Source organism: Anolis sagrei, chromosome 6 (genome assembly GCF_037176765.1).
Source record: "Anolis sagrei isolate rAnoSag1 chromosome 6, rAnoSag1.mat, whole genome shotgun sequence".
Lineage (NCBI taxonomy): Eukaryota > Metazoa > Chordata > Lepidosauria > Squamata > Dactyloidae > Anolis > Anolis sagrei.
Window position 1 is genome coordinate 24,989,074 of NC_090026.1, and position 25,304 is coordinate 25,014,377.

The following is a 25,304-nucleotide window of genomic DNA, read 5'->3' on the forward strand; positions in this document are numbered from 1 at the left end:
ATGGTAAAAAGAGTAAAATAATAAATGCAATAAAAATAATAACAGGGCAAAATAATAAAGAACCTTGACTCAAGTATAAGCCAAGGGGGACTTTTTCAGCCTAAAAAAGGAACTGAAAAACTCAACTTATACTTGAGTATATATAATATATGAGTTCCTGATCAAATGCTTCTGAAATTAGCCTGTGAGTAGAGAAGCATGTGCAAAATTACTCTGCATTCAATGCATTTTACTATCCCAAGGTTATGCTGCACTCTCAGGTTCAACTGGTCGACCAGGAAAGGAAGCAACGAACTTGGGGACCATCCCCTAAAGGTAATGGAACACCAGGAACTAAACATTTTTATTACAACATTAGACTTTGTTTTAATGTGCAAACTACAAAAAATAAAGCTTTAATAAAAAATTACAAAAACCATTTCTTTTCCTGTTTTTTAAAAAAAAGAATTCTAAAATTTACATATGCCGCTATAACCGTCGCAAAATCCCAAACATGCAGTTTTGGTATAGGAACAATGTTATAGGGGGTTAGAAAACGGGTAGTGTTAGAAGTCTTTGAAATACTTGAAATGTGTTTGACAGGCATGTACAACAAACCAGGCAGACATGCAAAGAGCCTTTTTAAGCATAACGCAATGGGAATTTTAACCCAATCTCCTTTAAACAGTAGAGCTCCCATTTTGTATTAACAAAACAAAAAAAAAACTTTTTAAAGTAGTCACTATTCCCAAAACAGTATAAACCCAACTCCAAAGTCCCTTTGGGTCTTATGGAACTAGCTAGACAGTCCTTTGGATTCTATCCAGGCTCTAGTTGAGAAAAAAAGGACATTTATTTTCCCACATCACAACAAACAGTTTAAAGTTTGGGTAGACCGTAGACTCCTCACCCAAACAACTAAAACAGAAAAGTAGAAATAGACAACAAAAATTCTTGTGATTTCTTTCACCTCTTATTGAGGCGCTATTTTAGAAAAGAAACGTAAAACTCGACAGACAGTGGATGAGTTGTCATCTCTATCATAACATTGAACATGACCTGATAAAGAGGCACTGGATTGAAGGCCTTTGAGGTGACATTCTCTCAAGAGGTTGGAAGCATGTGTCTATCTCGAATTGACATTGCACCACTGGGATGATGGGAATTGCAGTCCAACAACATCAGGAAATACACATTTTTTTCCATCCATGAATAACCTGGAGGTCTGCCCCAATTTCTGGAGTCATCTGCATTGCTATATAATGCAGTTTTGAACTGCATTATATGGTCAGTTTGGACTCACTGACCATATAATGCAGTTTATATTGCATTGTAACTCCAAATTGACCATATAATGCAGTTAAATTGCATTGAACTGCATTATATTAATCTACACTGACCACATAATGCAGTTTCAAGGTACATTATTTGGCAATGTAGATGAAGCCTCTGATCACACAATAAATAACCAAGATACAACTGGATAACATCCATCTACCATATTGTTTTCAAGATGGCGTTTGCTTATATTCATACAAGGAAAAATATTTTGTTAAGGCCAGAAGTGCTTGCGATCAGATGTTGTTTGTCGAAATTTGGTATACTATTATTCCTGCAGAAAATCCCTTGCCCTTTATGCACCCCTAGATGCTTCTAGACATCAACAAACAAAAATACAAATAAAATAATTAACCAAAATTGTGCTGCGGAAGGCAATATTTGCTTCGATTGCACCTAAGATAACTGCTTCGTTCTCTGAATGTGGCTCCAGCTTCTAGGAAGTTCCAAGGTAGAGAAATACATCCCTATGGGACTGAACATTTCCTAAAATTCCTCTCTCTACTTTCAAGTCATCTACATTTCCCTCTTCTCTTTCCTCAGTATTTAAGTCAACTGAAGGATTCCCCAGCTTCAGGCATTCTCTGCTCCGTATTGTACGGTGGTCCAAAACTTTCCGCACATTCGCAACACCCCGCTTTCCTCTCTTGACCTCCGGGGCCTGAATTCCGCTTGGCATTTTTTCCGCACAATGTACAACGGCTCGACTCCTCTCGCACGTGGGTTCGCATATGGTTCACCAGGTTGAACTTGTGCAAGAATCTTTTGCCGCATTCGGTGCACTGGTGGGGCTTGACGCCTGTGTGCACCCGCCGGTGTCTGGTGAGGGTGGACTTACGAGAGAAGTTCTTCCCGCATTCAGGGCAGGGGAAAAGGGCATCTTGTTTGTGAGCAGTGTGCTTGTTTGCAACTAGCTGTCCGTCAGGGTTCGGCGGGGGAAAGTGGCCAGCCTGGAGGCTGGGAAGCAGGCGGCTTTTTTGCCTCTTGGCACTTTCTTGAACGATGAACTCTTCCTCGTTTTTGGACTGGTTCTCATCTCCTGCAGGAATAAAAGAAAAGATACTATTTTAAACAATGCTAAACTTGTTTAAACAATCCAAGGCTTTGTGCTCATCACTTCTGCAAGGAAAGCAGCAGACTTAGGAGCCTAAGGAGCTCCCGGTGGCACAGTGGGTTAAACCCTTGTGCTGGCAGGACTGCTAAGCGAAAGGTTGGCAATTCAAATCTAGGAAGCGGGGTGAGCTCCCGTATGTCAGCTCCAGCTTCTCGTGCAGTGACATGAGAGAAGCCTCCCACAGGATGGTTAAACATCTGGGTGTCCCCAGGATAACATCCTTGCAGAAGGCCAATTATTTCACACCAGAAGTAACTTGCAGTTTCTCAAGTCGCTCCTGACACACACAAAAAGCACTTACCCAATTTTAAACTATATATTTTAAACTTACATTCTATTGATATTGTATTTTAATTCTTGTACTATGTATTTTAATACAGGCAGTCCCCAAGTTACAAACAAGATAAGTTGAATGTTTGCAAGTCGAAGCAAGTACATTGTTTAACTGTAATTTCAGCCATATATATATATATAGAGAGAGAGAGAGAGAGAGAGAGCGCTTTGGAGTTGGTTTTGCTGTCTGTGCCCCTGTTCAGAAGATTTCACTTCTCTTTCTCTCCCTATAATAATTGGATTTTGAAAATATTTGGCTTGTTGTGGAAACAACTGGCGATAAAACTTCAGTGGGGTCACCTTTCCCCCCATGATAATTCTTTCAGGAGTGGATTTCCTTTCCAAGGTGTACATTTCTTTCACTTCCTGTTGTCTCACCCCCGTTCTTAACTATGAGTAGTTTGTAAGTCTGATGTCTGTAACTCGGGGACTGTCTGTATATGTATTTTATTTTATATGTATTTTACTTTAATATTTATTTATTATTGAAATAGATGTACATTTGTAAGTGTTTGTTTCATACAGTGCAATATTTTCCAGATATTTGTGTTCCATAATAATTTCTCAGATAGTATTTTTTCCTTAAGGGGTCACTGTCTTCTATTTGAATAGTTCATATAAAGGCACTGTGGGCTCTAAATTAGTATTCACTTCCTCCTTAAAGTAATCATTAGTAAGCCTATCTATCTATCTATTTATCTATATCCCCTGCCCTTTTCCAACGGATCCAATCTGAATAGTTTTAAATAATTTAAAACAATAGGAATAATTTACAAGCCTTAAAAATATATCAAACTATTTGACCAATTTTCTGCATGTACAATATGTAGAGATGAAGCATTTCTCTTGTATTCTGACATGCGTCTAGAAACTTTGTTCTGTCTTTTGCTGCTGAACATGTGGTTCAATTTCTGTAAGAAGCTCACATCCACATGCTACTCTGTGTATACAGTCAGATCTCCGCATCTGCTGGGGTTATCCAGGACCACCACAAAAGTGGGAAAACCATGAATAAAAATGCCATTTAAAAAACTGGGAGATAGCTCTCTAAGAATCTCTAGGTGGAAGTTGACCATAGAATTGCACTCAAGGGATTAGAATTTCTAGAAAGATTGTATTAAGTTAAACTCACTAATGTGGAGGATCGACTGCACTGTTTCCTCTACACGCAAAGCACAAGTGCCACGAAAACTCGTTTACCTAGAGAAGAGTGGTTCTCGTGTTCTTCCTTGGCATCTCTGCAGATTACCATCTGCCTGGTGTCCATTGGCACTTGCTCAGTTTCTGAGAAATTCACAGCTTCCTCAAAGACAAATGGCCCCAACACCTGAAACAGCAGCATGGGCCCCATCAAAATAACAGCGATAACAATGACAATAGTAATTATACAAGCAGATTACATTTGAAAAAAATCAGTTTGTGGAACCTAGAAATAACAATCTAGGATAGATAATACAGAGATGGTCAAAGATGTTAGAATAAAGGACCATCCATGCAAATCTTCCAAAATACCAAACACTTCTATTCCCAAGCATTTCAGATAAGGGATAACTCAACCACAATGATTGCAAAGTGCCAGATTCTAGATTTGATGATACCTCTAACAGTGGTTCTCAACCTGTGATGTTTTGGCCTTCAACTTTCAGAAATCCTAACAGCTGGTAAATTGGCTGGGATTTCTGGGAGTTGTAGGCCAAAATACCTGGGGACCCACAGGTTGAGAATCACTGCTCTAAGATCTAATGTAGAACCGAGTACAGTATGAACACAGCCCTGCAGGTAGACTTCCAGGTCTTCTGCTGAAGTGGTCTTACCTGCTGATCCCACCTTTCTCCCTCTTGCTGCTTCAGCAGGAAATGCTCTGCCAGGGTCACTGCCTGGATACAGGTCTTTGGGCGATACTCCTGAACCCAGTCCTGCATTTCCTCTGGCAGGATGGTCAAGAACTGTTCTAGGACCAAGAGCTCCACAATCTGTTCTTTGGTGCGGCTCTCCGGCTCCAGCCAGCGATGGCAGAGCCCCCGAAGCCGAGCACACGCCTCACGGGGCCCTTCAGCCTCTTGGTAGCGGAAGTGACGGAAGTTCTGGCGCTGCCTCTCCTGGCTGACCGCGTCTTCTCTCAAGATAGCCGCCTTGACCTTTGTATAGTCCCCGCTTTCTCTTGGATCCAAGCTATTGTAGGCATGGAGCGCAGTTCCATTGAGGGCGGGCACAAGCCGGGTCACCCATTGCTCCCTGGGCCACTTGCAAGCCTCCGCAACATCCTCAAAGGTAGCCAAGTAGGTCTCGATATCTTCTGTCAGCGTTAGCTCGGGCACCTGTAGGTTACGCCAGGCGGGTGATTGCACAGGTGTCAGGTCCGGAGTTGGTAACTCCTGGCCCTGGATTTCCCAGCGCTGGGACGTCTCCAGTCGTTCACTCCGAGTCTGTTGAGGTGTCACCAGTTTTAAACCGCCTCCAGTACTTGCAACTGGCACAATGCGGTAGGTTTTGACAGAGCCTTCCAATACTCCCACTGAATCGGAACCGGGTGGGTCTGGTTCTTTCTCAACTTTTACCAGGGATTGCGTTCGCTGCTCCGGTGGAGCCGGACACTGGAGGTACTGGGCCACCATATTCCGCTTGGCTGTCATTTTCCGCCTCATTCTCAAGTTGGGTTTTGTGTGTGCTTATGTAGAATTTTTTTAAACAGTTTCCAATCAGGTAGGCAAAATCCTCAACTGGTCCAGTTGGAAAGCTGGAGACGTAATAAATAACACAATAGATTAAAGTACTGCAATGAGACTTGGGTAATACAAGACTGTTGCAAAAATAAAAGTGAGCACCGTATATTCCACCTTGAGCTCAATGAAGAAAAGTTGAGATACTAGGGTTAGTGCCATCCATGGTGTCATCCCTACGGGCCTCTTCCCATACTAGACCAGACCAAACTACAATATTGTAATTAAAATACTAAAAAAATGGTAAAATCCACAGCAACCCCCACCAACAGTAATTCTTTAAAAAAGAGAAGACATTTTGAAAAATGTGATTAAAAACTGCATAATACGAGGGTTATTCAGAAAGCCAGGTTACACGGCATGTTGCTCTCGTGGGGAATTTTCTCGGGGGAAGTTGGTATCATTGCCGTATAGCAAGAAGCCGGCAGAAGCTAACGAACAGTGCTGGTTGTCAGTAGCTCATCAACTTGAGTTATGGTAAAGGTTAGAGAAGAGCGTCCTCATTCTGTTTCCCTCCAAGAACAAAGTTTGTGCTGTAATACGCTACCTAAAGGTTAAGGTTGAGCGCTGCTGCAATTCATTGCGAAATCATTTCAGTTTATGGAGAGGACGTAATGTCAAGACAGCATGTGACAAAATGGAATATATTGTGAGATCATGAAGAACCTTCACAGAACCACCCAAAACAAACGTCGTGGGGTGCTGACAGCGGGAGTCAGTCTCCTTCACAACAATATGCAGCTGCACACTGCTCATGCAACACAAGAGTTGTGTTGCATGAGCAGCACAAGTGACTATTATCTGTTCACTAAATTGAAGGAATGCATTGTGGAAAGCACTTTTCCAACGACGACAAGGTGAAAATCGAAGTGACGAACTGGCTGAAAAAGGCGGAGGGAAACTTCTATGACATAGATGGATGACAAAATGTATTGAACTGAATTGTGATTATGTAGAAAAATAATGTAATACCTATGCTACAATCCATGTGACTTTTATTAAAATATACTCATTCTTTGTGTTTTTTATTTTATTTTGTAACCTTAATTTCTGAATAACCCTCGTAGCAACATCTGTAACTGGAGCGCATGAGCACTAGAAGATTCAAAAAGCAAATTAACATGGAAGTTTAGAGTTTAGACATATTGTATCTGCAAGATAGGTTTACGAGAACTGTTTTGTGGTTATATCTGTCAAGTAGGAAATTTAGGTACCGCTTATGCAGGGAGGCTAGTTTAACTAATTTACGAGGCCATAAAAATCTCCAGCAAGTATGCAAAGAATGAGGAAGTACTTCATCAGTGTCACAAATGGATGGTGAAGCAACAGCTCCCCTGGTGGCCAGAATACCCTCATGAAAAGCTGGAATGTTAAATAGCCTCTGTGTGTCTGTCTATATATGTTGTGTGTCTATGCCATTGAATGTTTGCCATGTATGTGTACATTGTATTCCGCACTGAGTCCCCTGCGGGGTGAGAAGGGCGGAATATAAATACTGTAAACAAATAAATAAATCTAATTAGATAAAGGTAAAGGTTTTCCCCTGACATTAAGTCCAGTAGTGTCCAACTCTGGGGGTTGGTGCTCATTTCCATTTCTAAGCCGAAGAGCCGGCATTGTCCATAGAGGTCATGTGGCTGGCATGACTGCATAGAGCGCCATTACCTTCCCGCTGGAGTAGACCTATTGATCTACTCACATTTACATGTTTTCAAACTGCTAGGTTGGTAGACGCTGGGGCTAACAACAGGGATATTTTCACATATGAGAAAAATTCTGCTGAAACACTGCACAATTTTTTTATAGACCATCTCTTTGGTGTTACACTCTCTGATGGTGTCGCCCGATGCAGTTTTTACCCACTGCATCCATCACTGATGTCTATGAAAGTTCTGATATGGGTGTTGATGTAACTCATTTCTGACAATACAAACACTAAAGGCTTTACTTCTGGATAATATAGACATCGTTCTTGGATTGTTATGACACATGCAACTCCTCCCATTCTTTAATTGTTGGCTTCCCCTTACAATTAAATATAATAGCAACAAGAAATATGTTGTTGCAATTAGAGATGAAGCCCGTAGGGCCAAACTAAACTTGACAATGGAGGCCCGTGAATGCTGCGGAATTAATGGGAGCTGCCGTTTTGCAAAATCTGCTGGAGAGTACTAGCGTTTCACCAAACTAAAAATCCAAGGATGACATAGCATTGAGCCATGGCAGTTAAAGTCGTGTCAAACTGAATTAATTTTACAGTGGGGATGCACACCAGGAAATGCAGAACTGCCTTAGCATGTGCAAATTTGCATGCTTCCAAGTCCACCAAAGAACTCTCTTACTTGTAAAATAAATTTCAGAAGGGTAAAATCCTACTTCGTTTTTGGGGAAAGTTTGGGAATCTGACGTTCTACCTTTCCCATGCTCGGAATAATGCAACTGAATAGGCCTCTATGCACCCATGTTGTCTCCAGCAATACTGCATTTCCCACATACCATAGAACAGCTGTTAGAAAATATGCAATTCCATGTTCAGGCAAACAATAAGCTCAGCCCAGGACAGAACATTGGCTTCCCCCAAAAAGGCAATCAACAACTAGTCTGAAAAGCTTGCCTCCTTTCTCTTCCTATCTATCCAAAAATGTGTATTATTGGTTTGCATTGTCCTTACTTTCGGTAGAGCCAGGCTGTACTAGGATTGATATTTTTCAAAACTTTATAAAAAAGTAGTAAGCATATCTTTTATTTTTTCAAAAACTTCATGAAGTAATTAAAACACACAGAACATTATGAATACTCACAATTCTGTGTCTTTAACAGGCACAGGCCAAGTGGCTTGACCTCAGTTAACGAAAGATGCAATCGGCGGAAAACTATATCAATTGTTTGCCTTGCCAACTGTTTAAAGTGTGACTGTTGCGATTGACGGCCTTGATTAGTATTTAATGGCCTTGCAGCTTCAAAGACTGGCAGACTACACAGGGAAGCCATTGAAATCCACAAGCACGTGGACAATTTCAACAAAAAGGAGGAAACCATGAAAATGAATAAAATCTGGCTAGTAGTATTAAAAGACTCTAAAATCATAACAGTAAACAAAGAGCAACACTCATAAAACCAGGGGAATTCCAGACAAGAATCAATCAGGGCCAGCTAATCACCTTCCAACATAGGATTCCCCCAGGTAGGAATCAGCCGAGTCTTGAAGCTGCAGGCTATTCAATGCTAATCAAAGTGATCAATTGCAGCATTCACACTTGCCTCAAACAGACAAGAGTTCTTTCTCCCACCCTGCACATTCCACAGATGTATAAACCCCACTTGCCTAGTTTCCAACAGACCCCACAACCTCGGACGATGCTGCCATAGATGCAGGCAAAACGTCAGGAGAGAATGCTTCTGGAGCATGGCCATATAGCTCAGAGAACTCACAGCAAACCAGTGATTCCGGCCATGAAAGCCTTCGACAACACATTGTTAATGGGAGCATTTACACTGCAGAATTAATGTAGTTTGACAACACTTGAACTATTTTGGCTCAATGTTATGGTATCATGGGAGTTGTAGTTTTACAAAGTCTTTGGCCCTCTCTGTCAGAGTTCTGGTGTCTCTGGATTTCATAGTATTTGACCAAAGTGGTGTCAAACTGCATTAATTCTGCCATGTAAATGCACCCTTGAAGGCACAATGCGTGTTTTAGAAGCACAACAATACAAACACACTCCTATCCCTGCCTGATTTTAATAAGAAGACAATCAACATCCTCTACTACTCCCTTCCCCTCTACAATATTGCCTTTTTCTCCTGGAAGAAGGACTTTTTCATATGTTTACATGCAACTTTAAAGGGGCATATTTACACACATCTTTCAAGGGACATGTTTACATGCAGCTTTCAAGGGGCATGTTTACACTACGGAATTAATGCAGTTTGATCCCACTTTAGCTGCCATGGTCCAATGCTACTGAACCAGGGGAGTGTAGTTTTACTTTCTCTGACAAAGAGTGCTGGTACCGCTCCAGACTATACATCCCAAGACTCCATAGCAAAGAGCCATGGTGGTATCAAACTGCATTAATTCTACAGTGCACATGCAGTCCCAGTTACACAGAACTCTTCATCAGGCATGCCTTAGTGTGTATCTACACTAGGCCTGTGCAAACTTTGGCCCTCCTGGTGTTTTGGACTTCAACTCCCACAATTCCTAACAGTAGGAACTGTGGGACTTGAAGTCCAAAACACCTTGAGGGCTGATGTTTGCCCAGGCCTGATATATACTATATAATTAAATCAGTTTAAGACCACTTCAACTTCCATGGTTTGTGACTTTTCACTCATGGGAGCTGCAATTTTACAAGGTCTGGAGTTTTCTTTGCAGTAGAGTGTGGATGCTTTACCAAACTGCAACTCCCATGACTCCATAGAAATGCGTCATAGCAGTCAAACTGCATTAATTCTACAGTGCAGCTCAAGCATGGGCAAATTTTGGCCTTCCTCCAGGTGTTTTGGACTTCAACTCCCACAATTCCTAACAGGCATGGGCAAACTTCGGCTTTCCTCCAAGTGTTTTGGACTTCAACAATCCTATTCCTGCCTCATATTCATTAGAAGTCAACCAACAACCCTCTACTACTCTCTTCCCCTCTTTCAAGGGCCATGTTTACATGCAACTTTCAAGTGGCATGTTTACACCACTGAATTAATGCAGTTTGATCCCACTTTTGCTGCCATGGTCCAATGCTATTGAACTAGGGGAGTGGAATTTTTGCAAGGTCTTGGGCCTTTTCTGTCAAAGAGCACTGGTACCTCTCCAGACTACAAATTCCAAGATTCTATAGCAAAGAGCCATGGTGGTGTCAAACTGCATTAATTCTACAGTGTAGATGCAGTCCCAGTTACACAGAAGTCTTCATCAGGCAAGCCTATGCATGCATCTAGATCAGTGGTCCTCAACCTGTGGGTCCCCAGGTGTTCTGGAATTGTGGGTGTAGGAATTGTGGGAGTTGAAGTCCAAAACACCTGGAGGTGTGCCTGTGCTACACTATAGAATTAATGCAGATTAGGATCAATACAGAATGATGGGTTTTGCAGTTTGGTGGGACGCCAACATTCTTTGGCAGAGAAGGCTCAAGACCTTCCATGATGTCCTATCGAGCCTTGGCGATAGTTAAAGCGGTGTCAAACTGAGTTAACTCCACAATGTAGACACCCCCAAATCAAAACCAGGGAATCAGAGCGGGGCAACTGTACCTTTGCGGAAGGAACCCTGTTGGAAAATGTTCAGGTCTTGCAAAAATAAGCATACAGACTGCAGGAGGCGGCACACTTGACTGCTCTTGCAAATGCATGCAACTTGAGCCTCGGCTGGTTTAATTCTCCTCCAGCTTTAATTTCCCAAATAATAATATCTTTTTAAAATAGAGAGAGAGAGAAGGGAAAAAAATAGAAAAAGAGTGTTTGCCGGGGCTCAAAGCTGCCCGGAAACCACATCCCTCTGACCCGGGAAGTCCTTCCCCCAAGTGATCCCAGATGTGTGCAAAATGGGTTGTGCGATTTGGCAAGCGGACGCTTGAAAAAGGTACTCTGCTTATGCTCAGAGGCACTTTCTTTTTTCCCCCCTCTCCCTCCCCTTTTCCTTCATTGCTTGCATTGATTTGCATGCCTTTGAATCCTCCCCAAAGCTGAAAAGGAAATTGTTCCTGGCCTTGCTTGATCCATTGAGAGAGAAAAAAGACATGCAAAAGAAAATAGGCAGGCTTCGATTTAGGCTGAGTTGGCAGAGAAAGGGTTAAATTAGGCAAAGCCCTCCGGGTCCTAGCGCCGACGGGCTTATTTATTATTATTTTCTGTAGGAAGGGGAGTTAGGGCATTTGGGGAGCCCAAGGTGAGTTTTGGGGTGCATCTCCAATGTAGAATGACTGCAGTTTGACTTCACACCACTTGAAGTGCCATGGCTCAAGGCTATGAGATCATGGGAATTGTAGTTTTACAAGGCTCCTCCGGTGTCTTCCCAAATAACACATTTCAGGATTCCATGGCATTGAGCAATAGCAGTTCAAATGGTGCCATTTAAGTTCCATGGCTCAAGGCTATGGGATCCTGGGAGTTGTAGTTTTGCAAGGCTCCTCTGCCAAAGAGTGCTGATGCCTCCCCAAATTTCACATTTCAGGATTCCATAACATTAAGAAACAGCAGTTCAAGTGGTGCCATTTAAGCTCAAGGCTATGGGATCCTGGGAGTTGTAGTTTTGCAAGGCTCCTCTGCCAGAGAGTGCTGATGCCTCCCCAAATAACACACTTCAGGATTCCATAGCACTGAGCAATAGCAGTTCAAGTGGTGCCATTTAAGTGCCATGGGTCAAGGCTATGGGATCCTGGGAGTTGTAGTTTTACAAGGCTCCTCTGCCAAAGAGTGCTGATGCCTCCCCAAATTACACATTTCAGGATTCCATAGCATTGAGCAACAGCAGTGCAAGTGGTGCCATTTAAGCTCAAGACTATGGGATCCTGGAAGTTGTAGTTTTGCAAGGCTCCTCTGCCAAAGAGTGCTGATGCCAAACTACACATTTCAGGATTCCATAGCAATAGCAGTTCAGAGAGGTGCCATTTAAAAGCCATTGCTCATGGCTATGGGATCCTGGGAGTTGTAGTTTTGCAAGGCTCCTCTGCCAGAGAGTGCTGATGCCTCCCCAAATAACACACTTCAGGATTCCATAGCATTGAGCAACAGCAGTGCAAGTGGTGCCATTTAAGCTCAAGACTATGGGATCCTGGAAGTTGTAGTTTTGCAAGGCTCCTCTGCCAAAGAGTGCTGATGCCAAACTACACATTTCAGGATTCCATAGCAATAGCAGTTCAGAGAGGTGCCATTTAAAAGCCATTGCTCATGGCTATGGGATCCTGGGAGTTGTAGTTTTGCAAGGCTCCTCTGCCAGAGAGTGCTGATGCCTCCCCAAATAACACACTTCAGGATTCCATAGCATTGAGCAATAGCAGTGCAAGTGGTGCCATTTAAGCTCAAGACTATGGGATCCTGGAAGTTGTAGTTTTGCAAGGCTCCTCTGCCAAAGAGTGCTGATGCCAAACTACACATCTCAGGATTCCATAGCAATAGCAGTTCAGAGAGGTGCCATTTAAAAGCCATGGCTCAAGGCTATGGGATCCTGGGAGTTGCAGTTTTGCAAGGCTCCTCTGCCAAAGAGTGCTGATGCCAAACTACACACCTCAGGATTCCATAGCACTGAGCAATAGCAGTTCAAGTGGTGCCATTTAAGTGCCATGGCTCAAAGCTATGGGTTTCTGGGAGTTGTAGTTTTGCAAGGCTCCTCTGCCAGAGAGTGCTGATGCCTCCCCAAATAACACACTTCAGGATTCCATAGCATTGAACAATAGCAGTTCAAAGTGGTGCCATTTAAGTTCCATGGCTCAAGGCTATGGGGTCATGGAAGTTGTAGTTTTGCAAGGCTCCTCTGCCAAAGAGTGCTGATGCCAAACTACCTACCTAAGGATTCCACAGCATTGAGCAATAGCAGTTCAAGTGGTACCAAACTGCATTCATGCTAGAGCAGGAATAGGCAAACTTTGGCCCTCCAGGTGTTTTGAACTTCCAATTCCCACAATTCCTAGCCTGTCAGGAATTGTGGGAGTTGTAGTCCAAAACACCTGGAGGGCCAAAGTTTGCCTAGGCCTGTGCTACAATGTATATGCATCCTTTGTGGGCATTAGCTGCATCCAGAGGCCCAAGCAAGGCTGAACAGGATAAGATTGGGATTTAATTATAAGTTCATTGTAGGGTTGCCATATGTCGGAAAAGACTTGAAGGCACACAACGACAATTCAAGCAGAGCAGCTTTGACTCAGTACAAGTTTCCACAGATTTATCATTGGTCTTGTTGGTTGGAACTGATGGGAATTGCAATCCAAAACATACCTACCTTAAAACACATCACCTCTTGGGACAGAATAAGTTGAAAATTCACACAAATGAATTAGAAGGGAGAATTTCGACAGCCAGAACTTCTCCTGGCATAGCCCAGCAATAGGGAAGAACCTACGTTTGGATAAACATCTCAATTTGAAATGCATGGAGGCTCCATCTTGGTTTTTATTCTAGCAATCTTAAGATTTTCTCTATTTGCAGTAATGGTAATAAATAAGAAAACAAATATGTCTACAGATTGTTTATATTATAATGTTTATATCCTTTTTAATTTTATGATGTAATGTATATGTTTAATTTATTATATGTCTGTTTTATGTGGCATTGAATTGCTGTCTAGGCCATTCTGAGTTCCCTTTGCGCTGAGAAGGGCCGGATATATAGTAAACAAATAAATGAATAATAAATCTATATAAATAAAAATGTTATGTATGTTTGTGGGATTAACATAACTCAAAAACCACTGGATGAATCAACACCAAATTTGGACAAATACACCTATCAGGTCAACGAGTGACCATACACTGAAAAACACAACAGAAGGGACTTAAAAAGCCAAAAAACAAAAATTACATAACAATGCATGCACAAAACCACACACACACATATATATATACACACACACATGGAAACACACATTTACACAAATATATATACACACACACACTCACAAAACACATATACACAGATTGGGCCACAGCAACGCATGGCAGGGGATGGCTAGTAAATTATATTTCTCTTTTTTCCCCTTTGGCAGGAAAATCTCATTGGATTTCCTAGTTGCTGTCTACCTGCTGTCCATGTATAAGGAGTTGAAATCTTGGATTTGATCTCTCTAAGGGTGATCCGGCATCTACGACGTACACTGCTTTGAAACCGTGGATCTGGGTTTGAAATCTCATTCTAGAACTGGAATAAAGAGAATGACAGCGACCATCTCAGAACTGCAGAATGATATTCTGGCCAAACAGGGTCTGCAGTCGGTGGTGAAAATTGAGGAACTGGATCCAGAAAATTTGGATTTGAAATATGTAACTAGATCTCCTTTTTTCATCCCGTCTGGGGAGCTTGTGAGGTGTGTAGTATCACAGCAGGGCAGCTATGAAGGCCAGGAGACTTCACAGCGCTGGGAAGTTCAATGGCAGGAGACTAGTACGCCAGAAGTTACTTTAGCATCCTCTCCCGCTTGGGGCAATCTCCAAGTTCCTCAGCTCACATCAGCGGATGATGTCGAAATCTATTTGTCCACTTTTGAGCGGGTAGCCAACGCGTGCCAATGGCCCCAGGAACAGTGGGTCGCCCGATTGGTGCCCGCTCTTAGTGGGGTAGCCCACCAAGCCTACATCAACCTCAGTATTACAGACAGAGAGGACTATGGCAAAGTCAAAACTGCTATCTTGTGTCATTGCGCCTTTGGGAGTGAGACCCGGCGGCAGCGTTTCCGGCGCTTTTGCTTTCAGGAGGCTGAGGGTCCCCGACAGGCTTGCGGGAACTTGCGGGAACTTTGCCGTCAGTGGCTAAAGCCAGAGATCCACACCAAGGACCACATCTTGGAGCTGCTGATCCTGGAACAGTTCCTGACCATCTTGCCCGAGGAGATGCAGAGCTGGGTTTGGGAATGTCACCCAGAGACTTGTGCCCAGGCTGTGGCCCTGGCAGAGGAGTTTGTTCAGAAGCAACATGAATCCGAAAGATTGGATGCACATGTGAGTATCTGTTAATTACCGTATATGCTCAAGTATTAGCTGACCCGAATATAAGCCGAGGCACCTAATTTTACCACAAAAACTGGGAAAATGTATTGATTCAAGTATAAGCCGAGGGTGGGAAATGAAGCAGCTATTGGTAAATTTCAAAATAAAAATAGATACCAATAAAATTACATTAATAGAGACATCAGTAGGTTCAATGTTTTTGAATATTTACATAAAACTTTAAGATAAGAGTGTCCAACGCTGAATAAACCATTATTCTAACCTTCCTCAATGTAAATGTGCTTATGTATCCTTCCAATAATAATAAAGACAGTAAAATAATAAATGTAATAATAATAATAATAATAAAAATAATAAAGTAATATAATGGAAATGTGATAGTAATATTAAATAGAGTAAAATAATAAATGTATTAATAACAATAACCAATACAGTAAAATAATATATGTAATAGTAGTAATAGAGTAAAATCATAAATGTAATATAAATAATAATAATATCAGTAAAATAAGAAATAACATTAATTCAAGTATAAGCCGAGGGAGGAGTTTTAAGCCTAAGAAAAGGGCTGAAAAACTCGGCTTATATTCAAGTATATATGGTAATTATAAAGTTTGGAGTACCTCTGAGCATCTATCCTGAAACCTGGAGTGCATCCATCCTATAGAGTTAATCCAGTTTGAAATCACTTTAACTATCATGACTCAATGCTATGGAACCCTAGGTGTTGTAGTTTGGTGATGAACCCTGCACTTTTGGGGGGAGAAGTCTAATGATCTTGTACAATTTCAATTCTGATGACTTTGTAGCATTGAGCCAAGTGGTGTCAAACTGCATTAATTCTACAGTGCAGATGCACCCCTAGTCCTTGCCATCTTTGCCAGCTTCAATCCAAGCCTTTCTCATTTATGGCAGCTTGGTTGTTGGATGGAAGCCTAAGTGGCACTGAAGCTGAGTACTCTAGTTAAAATCCAAGCTTTTATGAGTCCAGTAATCATGGCTTGATTTGCTAGCTATTGTCTTCTGTCTTCTGCTTTCCCTTTATTTTAAATTGTTTTATTTCTTTATTTCGGGTACTTTTACCCCACCCTTCTCAACTCCCGAGGGGGGACTCAGGGCGGCTTACAAAAAAGGCACAATTCGATGCCTATACAAATTACACATAATGTACAAAAACCATAGTTAAAACAGTTATCACAGTTAAAACAATCAGTATATAACACATCATATAAAAACTATTCACATGCTCAGTGTTCGTTTTTCCGAGATCCATAATTCCATTCCATTTTAGAAATGCTTCTCCTGGAATAAGGAGCTTTTCAGCATGTTTACACACAACTTTCAAGGGGCATGTTTACACTACTGAATTAATGCAGTCTACATACTATCTCTGTGTATAAAAGTGGGACATAAATAAAGTAACAATATCTGGAGGACTGTGACAGTCCCTCTTCGTAAAATTGTTTGCTGTCTTAACTTCTGAACTGACAATAACAAGTAGGAGATTCTGGGAGTTGTAGTGCACAAACATGCCTTTCCTGGACGTTGACCACTCTCATTCTGTAGGCAGCTTCAGCACTGACAGCTTATGCTTTGCTTTTGTCAGGTTGCCGTTCATATGAAGACGGAGGAGGAGACCTCAGGGGATGGTGAGGAGAAAATAGTGCTGCCTGCTGCTTTGTGGGATGTCTCTGGCCCTCAGACCCCTCCTGGATGCCATTCTCAGAAGACCGTAGAATGGAGCGGACCTGTAGAGCCACCACAAGAGCTGATCTGCATCCTGGGAGAAGAAGCTGAACCTTCACTAGAGAGAGGTATTAACCTGTATGTGTGGATAGAGAATACTTGTACTACAGGGATGGGGAATATACAGTATGCCTCTCTAGATATTGTTGAACTGCACTTTCCATCATCTCTTGGCTGTATGGGATAGAGCCGATGGGAGTTGCAAACCAACATTACCTGGGGCTCATACTGTGTTTAGATTAATCAGCTAAGACTCAAAGTCAAAACTAATCTAATCCTTAAATTAATAACCCCAAACCTTTTTGAGAGATATCCTCGATTCCTGTATAATAATAACATCACAGTCAGTTCCGTCTTCCCTTTTTCTCATTCTTCTGCCTCCAATTCTTAGCTGATGGATCTAAATACTGTATTATGTAGGACATAAATCCATATGTGACATAATATGACCTCTCGATTCATTGTATGGGCCCTCCAATGCGATCTTATAAAATTCTTGGACAAGCTGTCCTTCATTTTAATAGGGTTCACAATAATTCATAGTTTCTCATTTCCATGCAACGTTTGGGAATGTATCATCCATGGATATGGGAGGCGTACTATATATTTCAATGTCATTCATGAATATAGCTCATCTCCAGAATACTGATCGGCATGTCGTATCTTGTTCATATTGTTTCAAATATCCCGAAGATACCATATATAAAGGAAGTCCTCAAGTTACAGACATCCGACTTACTAACGGCTCATAGTTAAGAACAGGGGTGAGACAATAGGAAGTGAGACAAGTCTACTCCTAGGAAGGGAAATTCACTTCTGAAAAAGTTTTCATGGGAAAGGGGTATTGGGATAAGGATGATGATCACAACCTATTGGGGATTTTGGATTATGACCTGTTAGGATCACAACCCACTGGGTAGCAGAGTTATGGAGCTATTCCTTTAGTTTGCTGAGTAACTGATGATCGTTGGTTTTGCAAATATCTTGCTTCTGTTCAATGCTCTCAGCAGACAAATATTCAAGCAGACTTCTTTTAAAATAACATGTTTGTTTTTCTTCATAACTTCATGTATTTAAATATATAGGCACATTTCTTGTCAGGTTAAACTTTAAACCGTTTCAGTTTGTATCTTTAACTTACAGTCTTTAACAGTCTCTTTAAAAACTATATTGCTCTGTACTTTCATAAGAGTCTACTTTAAAAAAAAAACCCCAAGCATCAACAGCTTTCTAACTTCTAACACTGACTTCTGTATCCTAACTGACCCAAGCCTTAACTGTCATTCCTCAACTGTCATCATGTTTAAAATGCATTCTAAGCAGTCACATGACCTGCAGCCCCTCCCACTGTCTCAAGTATATAGAGCTAAGGAAACTGCAAACCAAAGAAGACATACACTTCAGGAAATAAAACAACGCATTATAAACAGATAAAAAATTAAATAGAGGAGGCTTGAGAAGGCTGCTATCCAACAAAAGGTGTTGCCACTAAAACTTTATAACCAATCCTTGTTTATAGAACAAGCCACTTTTTTCAAGATCTAATTATCACAAGGACAGAAAGTGAGGTGAAATATTCTAAAATAGGGACACAGTCAGCAAAACAAATGCCACAGGCGAGTTAATCCTTCCGTATGCTATCCAGAGCTCTCTCTCTCTTTGTGTGTGTGTTTGTATGTGTGTATGCCAGAGTTACACTTTAAAAATGTACCTGTTCTGACTTACATACAAATTCAACTTAACATACCAACAGAGCCAATCTTGCTCGTAATCCGGGGGTTGCCTGTACTCATGTATTAGTAGACCTCATATATATGTTGAGGGTGGGTTTTGGGGCCAAAAATTATGGATTCTGAAATTTAATGGTGACATTGAAGGTCATTTGTGTGAAAGGAAAACACCAGCCTGATCTCAGAGGACCAACTGCCCCTGGGAACCATTACCATTTTCCCATGCAGGCATTCAGAAAGGCCAGAAGTGGCACCATGGCTTAGAAAATAGAGAAACTTGGCACTTTGTTTTAGATTCTCCTGAGATGGACTAAGTTCTTGACGTTTGACACTCTACTTAGAGAAAGGGATGGTTCCTTTTTTAATCATATTTATTGTACAGTACCTTCATTGACCTGTAAATAAGTTGACCCAGGTTGTTTGGGCTGCTTTTTAATTATTAAATTGTCTAGACTTATACGTGAGTACATAGGGTAATTTGTCTCTTGAAGGGAGGAGATACTTTCAAGGCACTATCTCAGCTGAGATGTAAATACAGACAAAAAGGTACCCTTACTGGCTGAACAAGTTTGCGCATGTTACACCATGTACCATTTGGTACGGGTACAGACTGGTTCAGTGGGTGAATCCATGGATGCCTACCTGGAAATCCCCAGGGCTGAATATAGTATGACCACAGGCCTGTGATTTTAAATCTCGCACTGAAGCCATTTCCTCTTGTTTAATTTGGGTGATAGTTTGGGCAACTGGATGTTTACCAGGCCAAAAACAAGAACTGCTCAAAGAGAACAGTAAGAGAAAATTAGTGTTTTAGCTTAGTAAGATCCCAACAGAAACCAACAATAGGCAAAGCAGATTCATGATCTAATTTTGATTTTAAAAAATACTTAAAAGTGTATCATGACTGCTTTCATGTCACCAAAAGGCTGTGGCCAATTTAAGTGCCAGATTTGAGGTGGGAAAATTTTTTGAAGGAGTAAGTGAAATACCTTTATCTTTGCTGCCAATACCTGAAAGGTGTTATGCTTGATAAGAGCCAATGGGGTGTAGTGGTTTGTGTGCTATATTAGCAGTGTGGGAAACCATGGTTTGTATTCTTCCCCAATCGTGGCAACTTGGTGACCTTGGGCAAGTCACATTGTCAATCTTAGAAGAAGGCACTGGCACATTTTGATCCCACCACTTTTGCTTCCCTCCCTGTGTCGGATCATAAGCTATAGGGATAATGCCCATTACTCTATATATATATATATATATATATATATATATATATATATATCTCTCTGAGTGGGAATCATGATATTGTTTGGATCACAGGTCTTATCACTAACAGTTCGTTGCATCTCTGGGCACATTCACACTGCACAATTATGGAGCTGTGATTCCACTTTAACTACCATTTAAATGCCTCACCAAACTACAAATCCCAGTGTTGACGAAGACTTTCATGGCTGGAACCACTGGTTTGCTGTGAGCTTTCCGGGCTGTATGGCCAAGTTTCAGAAGCATTCTCTCCTGACGTTTCACCCACATCTATGGCAGGCATCGTCAGAGGTTGTGAGGTCTGTTGGAAATTAGGCAAATCAGGTTTATATATTTGTGGAATGTCTGGGGTGGGAGAAAGAACTCTTGTCTGTTTGAGTCAGGTGTGAATGTTTCAATTGAATGGCCTTGCAGTTTCAATGCCTGGCCGCTTCCTGCCTGGGGGAATCCTTTGTTGGGAGGTGTTAGCTGGTCCTGATTGTTTCCTGTCCATAGGACACAGTTTTAATAATAAAAGTGGAACACAACTTTGGCAATTAAAGGGGAATCATTGTGACCTGTATAGGGTGAGAGACCAATGAACTCCAGGGATGCAAGAATTTCTCCCTTGTTTTCAGTTCTTTGGGAGGTTTGTCTTGTCACCTGACACAAGCTGTGTTGGAAGCAGCTTGAACTGCCCTTTGTTACTGCATTTCCTTTCTGGTTGGACATACTCATGGAGCAAGTAGATAAGCAGACATACTAATGTTTATTATCCCTTCAAGAATGCAGAAAGACAGGAGCTAAAATGAGCTTAGTGAAAAATATGAGAGGTGCTTATGGAAGGGATGGGGTCCAATATCGGCAAAAGTTCAAAAAGAGTTAGTAGGCCGAAGCTTGTTGAAGTTAGTGGGCCAAAGCTAGTGTCACCTGAGGAAAATGAGTAGGCCGAAACCTGTTAGCGTTAGTTCCCCTCAGTGAGGAAACTTGTCAGTCTGTATGAGAGAAGCATTGTGTAAAAAAACTCCAGTGTGAAGGCTGCAGCATGTAAAGCTACTATGTATTCGTGTTGTGGACACTTGTTATTGTCAATGTTGTGGACCTCATGGACCAGCGTACACCAGAGCTCCCTGTTGGCTGTCACCACGCCCAGCTTCTTCAGAGTCAAGCCAGTCACTTCAAGGATAACATCCATCCATCTTGCCCTTGGTTGGCCCCTCTTCCTTTTTCCTTCCATTTCCCCCAGCATCATTGTCTTCTCATGATGTGGCCAAAGTACTTCGTCTTTACCTCTAATATCCTTCCCTCAAATGTGCAGTCAGGCTTTATTTCCTGGTTGGATCTTCTCGGGGTCCAAGGCACTCTCAGAACTTTCCTCCAGCACCACAGTTCAAAAGCATCTATCTTCCTTCGCTCAGCCTTCCCTATGGTCCAGCTCTCACATCCGTAGGTTACTACAGGGAATACCATTGCTTTAACTATGTGGATCTTCATTGCCAATGTGATGTCTGTACTCTTCACTATTTTATCAAGATTGGTCATTGCTCTTCTCCCAAGAAATAAACTTCTTCTGATTTCCTGGTTGCAGTCAGCGTCTGCAATAATCTTTGTGCCTACAAATACTAAGTCTGTCACTACCTCCATGTTTTCTCCCTCTATTTGCCAGTTATCAATCAGTCCGGTTGACAGAATCTTGTTTTTTTTATATTTAACTGCAACCCAGCCTTTGCACTTTCTTCTTTCACCTTGATTAGAAGGCTCCTCAGCTCTTCCTCACTTTCACATCCAGAGGGCAATCAAAATGGTAAAAGATCTTAAAACCAGGCATTATGACGAGTAGCTCAGGGAGCTGGTGGTGTTTCGGTTGGAGAAAAGAGTGTTAAGATGGGGCATGACAGCCATGTTTAAATATTTGAAAAGATGTCATATTGGAGATGGAACAAGCTTGTTTTCTGCTCCTCCAAAGACTAGGAGACAGAGCAATGGATCCAAACAATGATAAAATCGACAATACAATGATAAAAAAAGATTCCACCTAGTGATTAGGAAGAACTTCCCGAGAGCAAGAACTGTTTGGGAGTGGAATATGCTGTCTCAGAGTGGGGTGAAGTTTACTTCCTTTGATGTTTTTAAATGGAAGTTGGATGACCATCAGTCAGGAGTTCTGTGATTCTGTGTGATAGAGGCTGGACGGGATGGCCCTTGTGGTCTCTTTCAACTCTCATTCTTTATATATTCTATGAGCTAGTATTACCATTTCAAACGCTACTGTTTCACATGACAGTATTAATTCAATTTTATGTTTTATGTTTTTGTCAATAGTGCAACAATATTATTTTACTACAAAGAAAAGCCTCCTATGGAAAATATAACATTAGTCTGTGTGTTTTTGTTCTTTTTATCACTTTGGGCTACTGGCGCTGGGTCTTGCTCCTGCTGCTGAGTTGCTCTGCTGTACATTTATGGGGAGGGTCTTTTGTTACGAAGCTCACTCGCTTTTTAAAAATTACCATTACAGATTATTCCCTTAGGCACAGCCCATTTGTGAGAATAATTTGAATGTATCAGTGAGAATGGCCATCTAGGGATGCTTTGATTCTGCATGATGATGCCGGAAATTTGGAGTCCAGTTGATAGCTGAGAACTTTATTCAGTTTGCGCATCCGTACTGTACAAGTTTGCAAATTCATCTGGCCTTCCATCCTTAGGAAACTTCAATTCTCACAGGGGGTGAATTATGTTTTCTTTTTATCAGGTGTGGGATTGGGGGTCCACAATAACAAACGACAGGGAGTTAGACTAGATGTCTCTTGAGGTCTCTTCCAACTATGTGGTTTTATAATTCTAGAATTTTAAAAATGGACTTCTGTTGTTTAAATCCCAGCAGATGTACGGACTACTGCCCAGACTACAGAATGCCCTCCCGAAATCTCCTTGGAATTGCCTAAGGAATCATGGGGGAACATGGGTGAAAGAACTTCATCGGACTGGGAGGAGGACCGGCGGATGGGTAAGCGAGACGACTCTTCTGAAGAGGCGCTTAGCATCAAAAGAAAACTAAGGCGAAGAAAGAGCCCAGCACAGACCACCAGGACCAAGGAAGTGTTGCCGGAAACCAAGGACCCGGAAAGCCAAGCAAGGGCATTCTTTTGGGGGGAGAAGCCTTATCAGTTTCGAGATTGCGGGGAGAACTTCCATGCCAGGCAGGAACTTGCTTTACGCAAAGGGATCCACCGGTGGGAGAGACCCTTCCCTTGCGCCGTTTGTGGGAAGAGATTCACCCGGCTCTACCACCTCACCACTCACCTGAGGATCCACTCGGGCGAGAAGCCTTACCGCTGTGCTGAATGCGGGAAAAGCTTTGGGGACTTGTCCAATTGTTACAAGCACCAGAGGAGGCACCGAGGCGACAAACCATACGTTTGTGATGCATGCGGGGACTGCTTCAGCAAACAGAAAGAACTCCTTGCTCATCAGAGAACTCATGATAATGGAAGGGTACCCTCTCTGTGTTGACATGGAGAGCGGGTGGGTGGGTAGGTAGAAATGTAATTCATTATAGACATGTAAGCCATATCTGGGAAGTAGCCTTTGACTGAATGCCCTATATCAGTGATTCTCAACCTTCCTAATGCTGCGACCCCTTAATATAGTTCCACATATTGTGTTGATCCCCAACCATAAAATTATTTTCATTGCTACTTCATAACTGTAATTTTGTTACTGTTATGAATTGTAATGTAAATATTTGATATGCCGGATATATTTTCATTCACTGGACCAAATTTGGCAAAAATACATGATACGCTGACATTTGAATACTGGTGGGTTGGGGTGGGGGGCTGGATTTGTCATTTGGGAGTTGTAGTTGCTGGGATTTATAGTTAACCTACAATCAAGGAGTACTCTGAACTCCACCACTGATGGAATTGAACCAAACTTGGCACCCAGAACTCCCATGTCCAACAGAAAATACTGGAGAGGCTTGGTGGGCATTGACCTTGAATTTTGGAATTGTAGTGCACCTATATCCAGAGAGCACAGTGGACTCAAACAATGATGGATCTGGCATGAATACTCAATATGTCCAAATTGAATTGGGCCAAACAGTTTGTTGCATCTACAGAAAAAACAGATTGGAGAAAGCCAAGTTGTATTCTCTTTGTCAGGGACTCTTTGGAATTTCTATTTAAAATCTATGTCTCGGAAGGCAGATATTCTGGATGAAGACTAACATAATGAATCTCCTAGTGCTGTTGCTCATGGATTGTGGTATTCTGCCCTTATGGGGAACATGAGGAAAAATCTTGGACACTAAAATACAAGCTGTGTTTACTCTCACAGTTCATTAAAAAAAAAGCCTAAAACTAACACATGTATGTCATCATTTCGTACACCAAAGTGCATTGATTCTATAGTGTAGAGCAAGCATGAGCAAACTTTGGCCCTCTAGGTGTTTTGGACTTGAACTCCCACAATTCTTAACATCCTACCAGCTGTCCAAAACACCTGGAGGGCTGAAGTTTGCCAATGCCTAGTGTAGAGGCACCCTGACATACATCTTGTTGATTTCAAATGGATCTATTCAAACTTCCCCACATTGAAAGAACCTGCATTGGTTGAATGCTGCCTTCCAGGTCCAATTCACTTACTTGTTTTTATCTTGGAATACCTTACACCGTTGGAGGGCTGACTCTCTTAGGGGCTGGTTCTTCTGGATGTTGACATCCTCAAGTTAGGATCTTGTCACGCTTGTCATCTATAGAGGCCCACTTTATTTGACTTTTTTGGCACAGAAATTTCCCACCTTGCTCCCAGACTGAGAACTTCGCATACAAGCCAATTACAACATTCACACTTGTCTCAAGCAGACAAGAGTTCTTTCTCCCACCGTGGACATTCCACAGATATATAAACTCCACTTGCCTAGTTTCCAATAGACCTCACAACCTATGGGGATGCCTGCCATAGATGTGGACGAAACATCAGGAGAGAATGCTTCTGGAACATGGCCATACAGCCTGGAAAACTCACAGCAACCCAGTGATTCTAGCGCTGAAAGCCTTCTAGGACAGATTGATTATTGATTATTTGTTATTGCCTTTGTTTATTGATGTGCTGTGGGCTTGGCCTCATGTAAGCCGCACCGAGTCCCTTGGGGAGACAAGGTACAAATAAAGTATTATTATTATTATTATTTAGTTCAAAATTTGACACAAATAAGCTGTAAGGTTTTACTGCCCTCTAGTGTTCGGATTGAGAATGGCTAGCTCTAAAGTACTGTACTTGTTCAACTAAGAATAAAAATATGTAATGTTATTAGGTTAGACAACCTTTACAGCGTATTTATATGCAGAATCCCTTTATCTCAGTAATGGTGTACTTTTAAAAAGCTATTGCCAGCATAGCTTGGGATTGTTGTTTTTTTTAACTGTATCTGGAGGCCTTG

The 25,304-nt window shown here is 41.8% G+C and overlaps 2 protein-coding genes across 3 annotated transcripts; one reads left to right on the plus strand and one right to left on the minus strand.

Annotated features, from left to right (window-relative positions):
- Positions 1–440: 440 nt before the first annotated feature.
- On the minus strand, positions 441–11,230 carry LOC132778027 (zinc finger and SCAN domain-containing protein 16-like). The gene is made up of 4 exons (XM_060780629.2): positions 10,735–11,230; positions 4,579–5,501; positions 3,965–4,091; positions 441–2,356 (listed from the first exon to the last, which is right to left on the minus strand). Exons 2-4 carry the CDS (start codon positions 5,407–5,409, stop codon positions 1,869–1,871), a joined length of 1,446 nt encoding a protein of 481 aa, XP_060636612.2. The 5' UTR covers positions 5,410–5,501; positions 10,735–11,230; the 3' UTR covers positions 441–1,868.
- LOC132778026 (zinc finger and SCAN domain-containing protein 16-like) lies at positions 10,991–24,226 on the plus strand. Of its 2 annotated transcripts, none has more exons than XM_060780627.2 (4): positions 10,991–11,062; positions 14,180–15,128; positions 16,744–16,951; positions 22,740–24,226. In XM_060780627.2, the coding sequence occupies exons 2-4, from the start codon at positions 14,346–14,348 to the stop codon at positions 23,369–23,371; spliced, it is 1,623 nt and encodes a 540-aa protein (XP_060636610.2). In that variant the 5' UTR covers positions 10,991–11,062; positions 14,180–14,345; the 3' UTR covers positions 23,372–24,226. The 2 variants fall into 2 exon arrangements, with proteins under 2 accessions (XP_060636610.2, XP_060636611.2); XM_060780628.2 differs by having other exon boundaries at positions 22,743–24,226.
- Positions 24,227–25,304: the final 1,078 nt, after the last annotated feature.

Bases quoted from the DNA above. Each gene is read 5' to 3' on its own strand.
- LOC132778027 (XM_060780629.2), bottom strand. From the start codon at position 5,409: ATGAGGCGGAAAATGACAGCCAAGCGGAATATGGTGGCCCAGTACCTC. The intron at 4,092-4,578 runs GTAAGACCACTT...CTGCTGTTTCAG, and splicing joins GAGAAAGGTGGGATCAGCAG to GTGTTGGGGCCATTTGTCTT. The intron at 2,357-3,964 runs GTAAACGAGTTT...TTATTCCTGCAG, and splicing joins CGAGAACCACTCTTCTCTAG to GAGATGAGAACCAGTCCAAA.
- LOC132778026 (XM_060780627.2), top strand. From the start codon at position 14,346: ATGACAGCGACCATCTCAGAACTGCAGAATGATATTCTGGCCAAACAG. The intron at 15,129-16,743 runs GTGAGTATCTGT...TGCTTTTGTCAG, and splicing joins CCGAAAGATTGGATGCACAT to GTTGCCGTTCATATGAAGAC. The intron at 16,952-22,739 runs GTATTAACCTGT...TTTAAATCCCAG, and splicing joins TGAACCTTCACTAGAGAGAG to CAGATGTACGGACTACTGCC.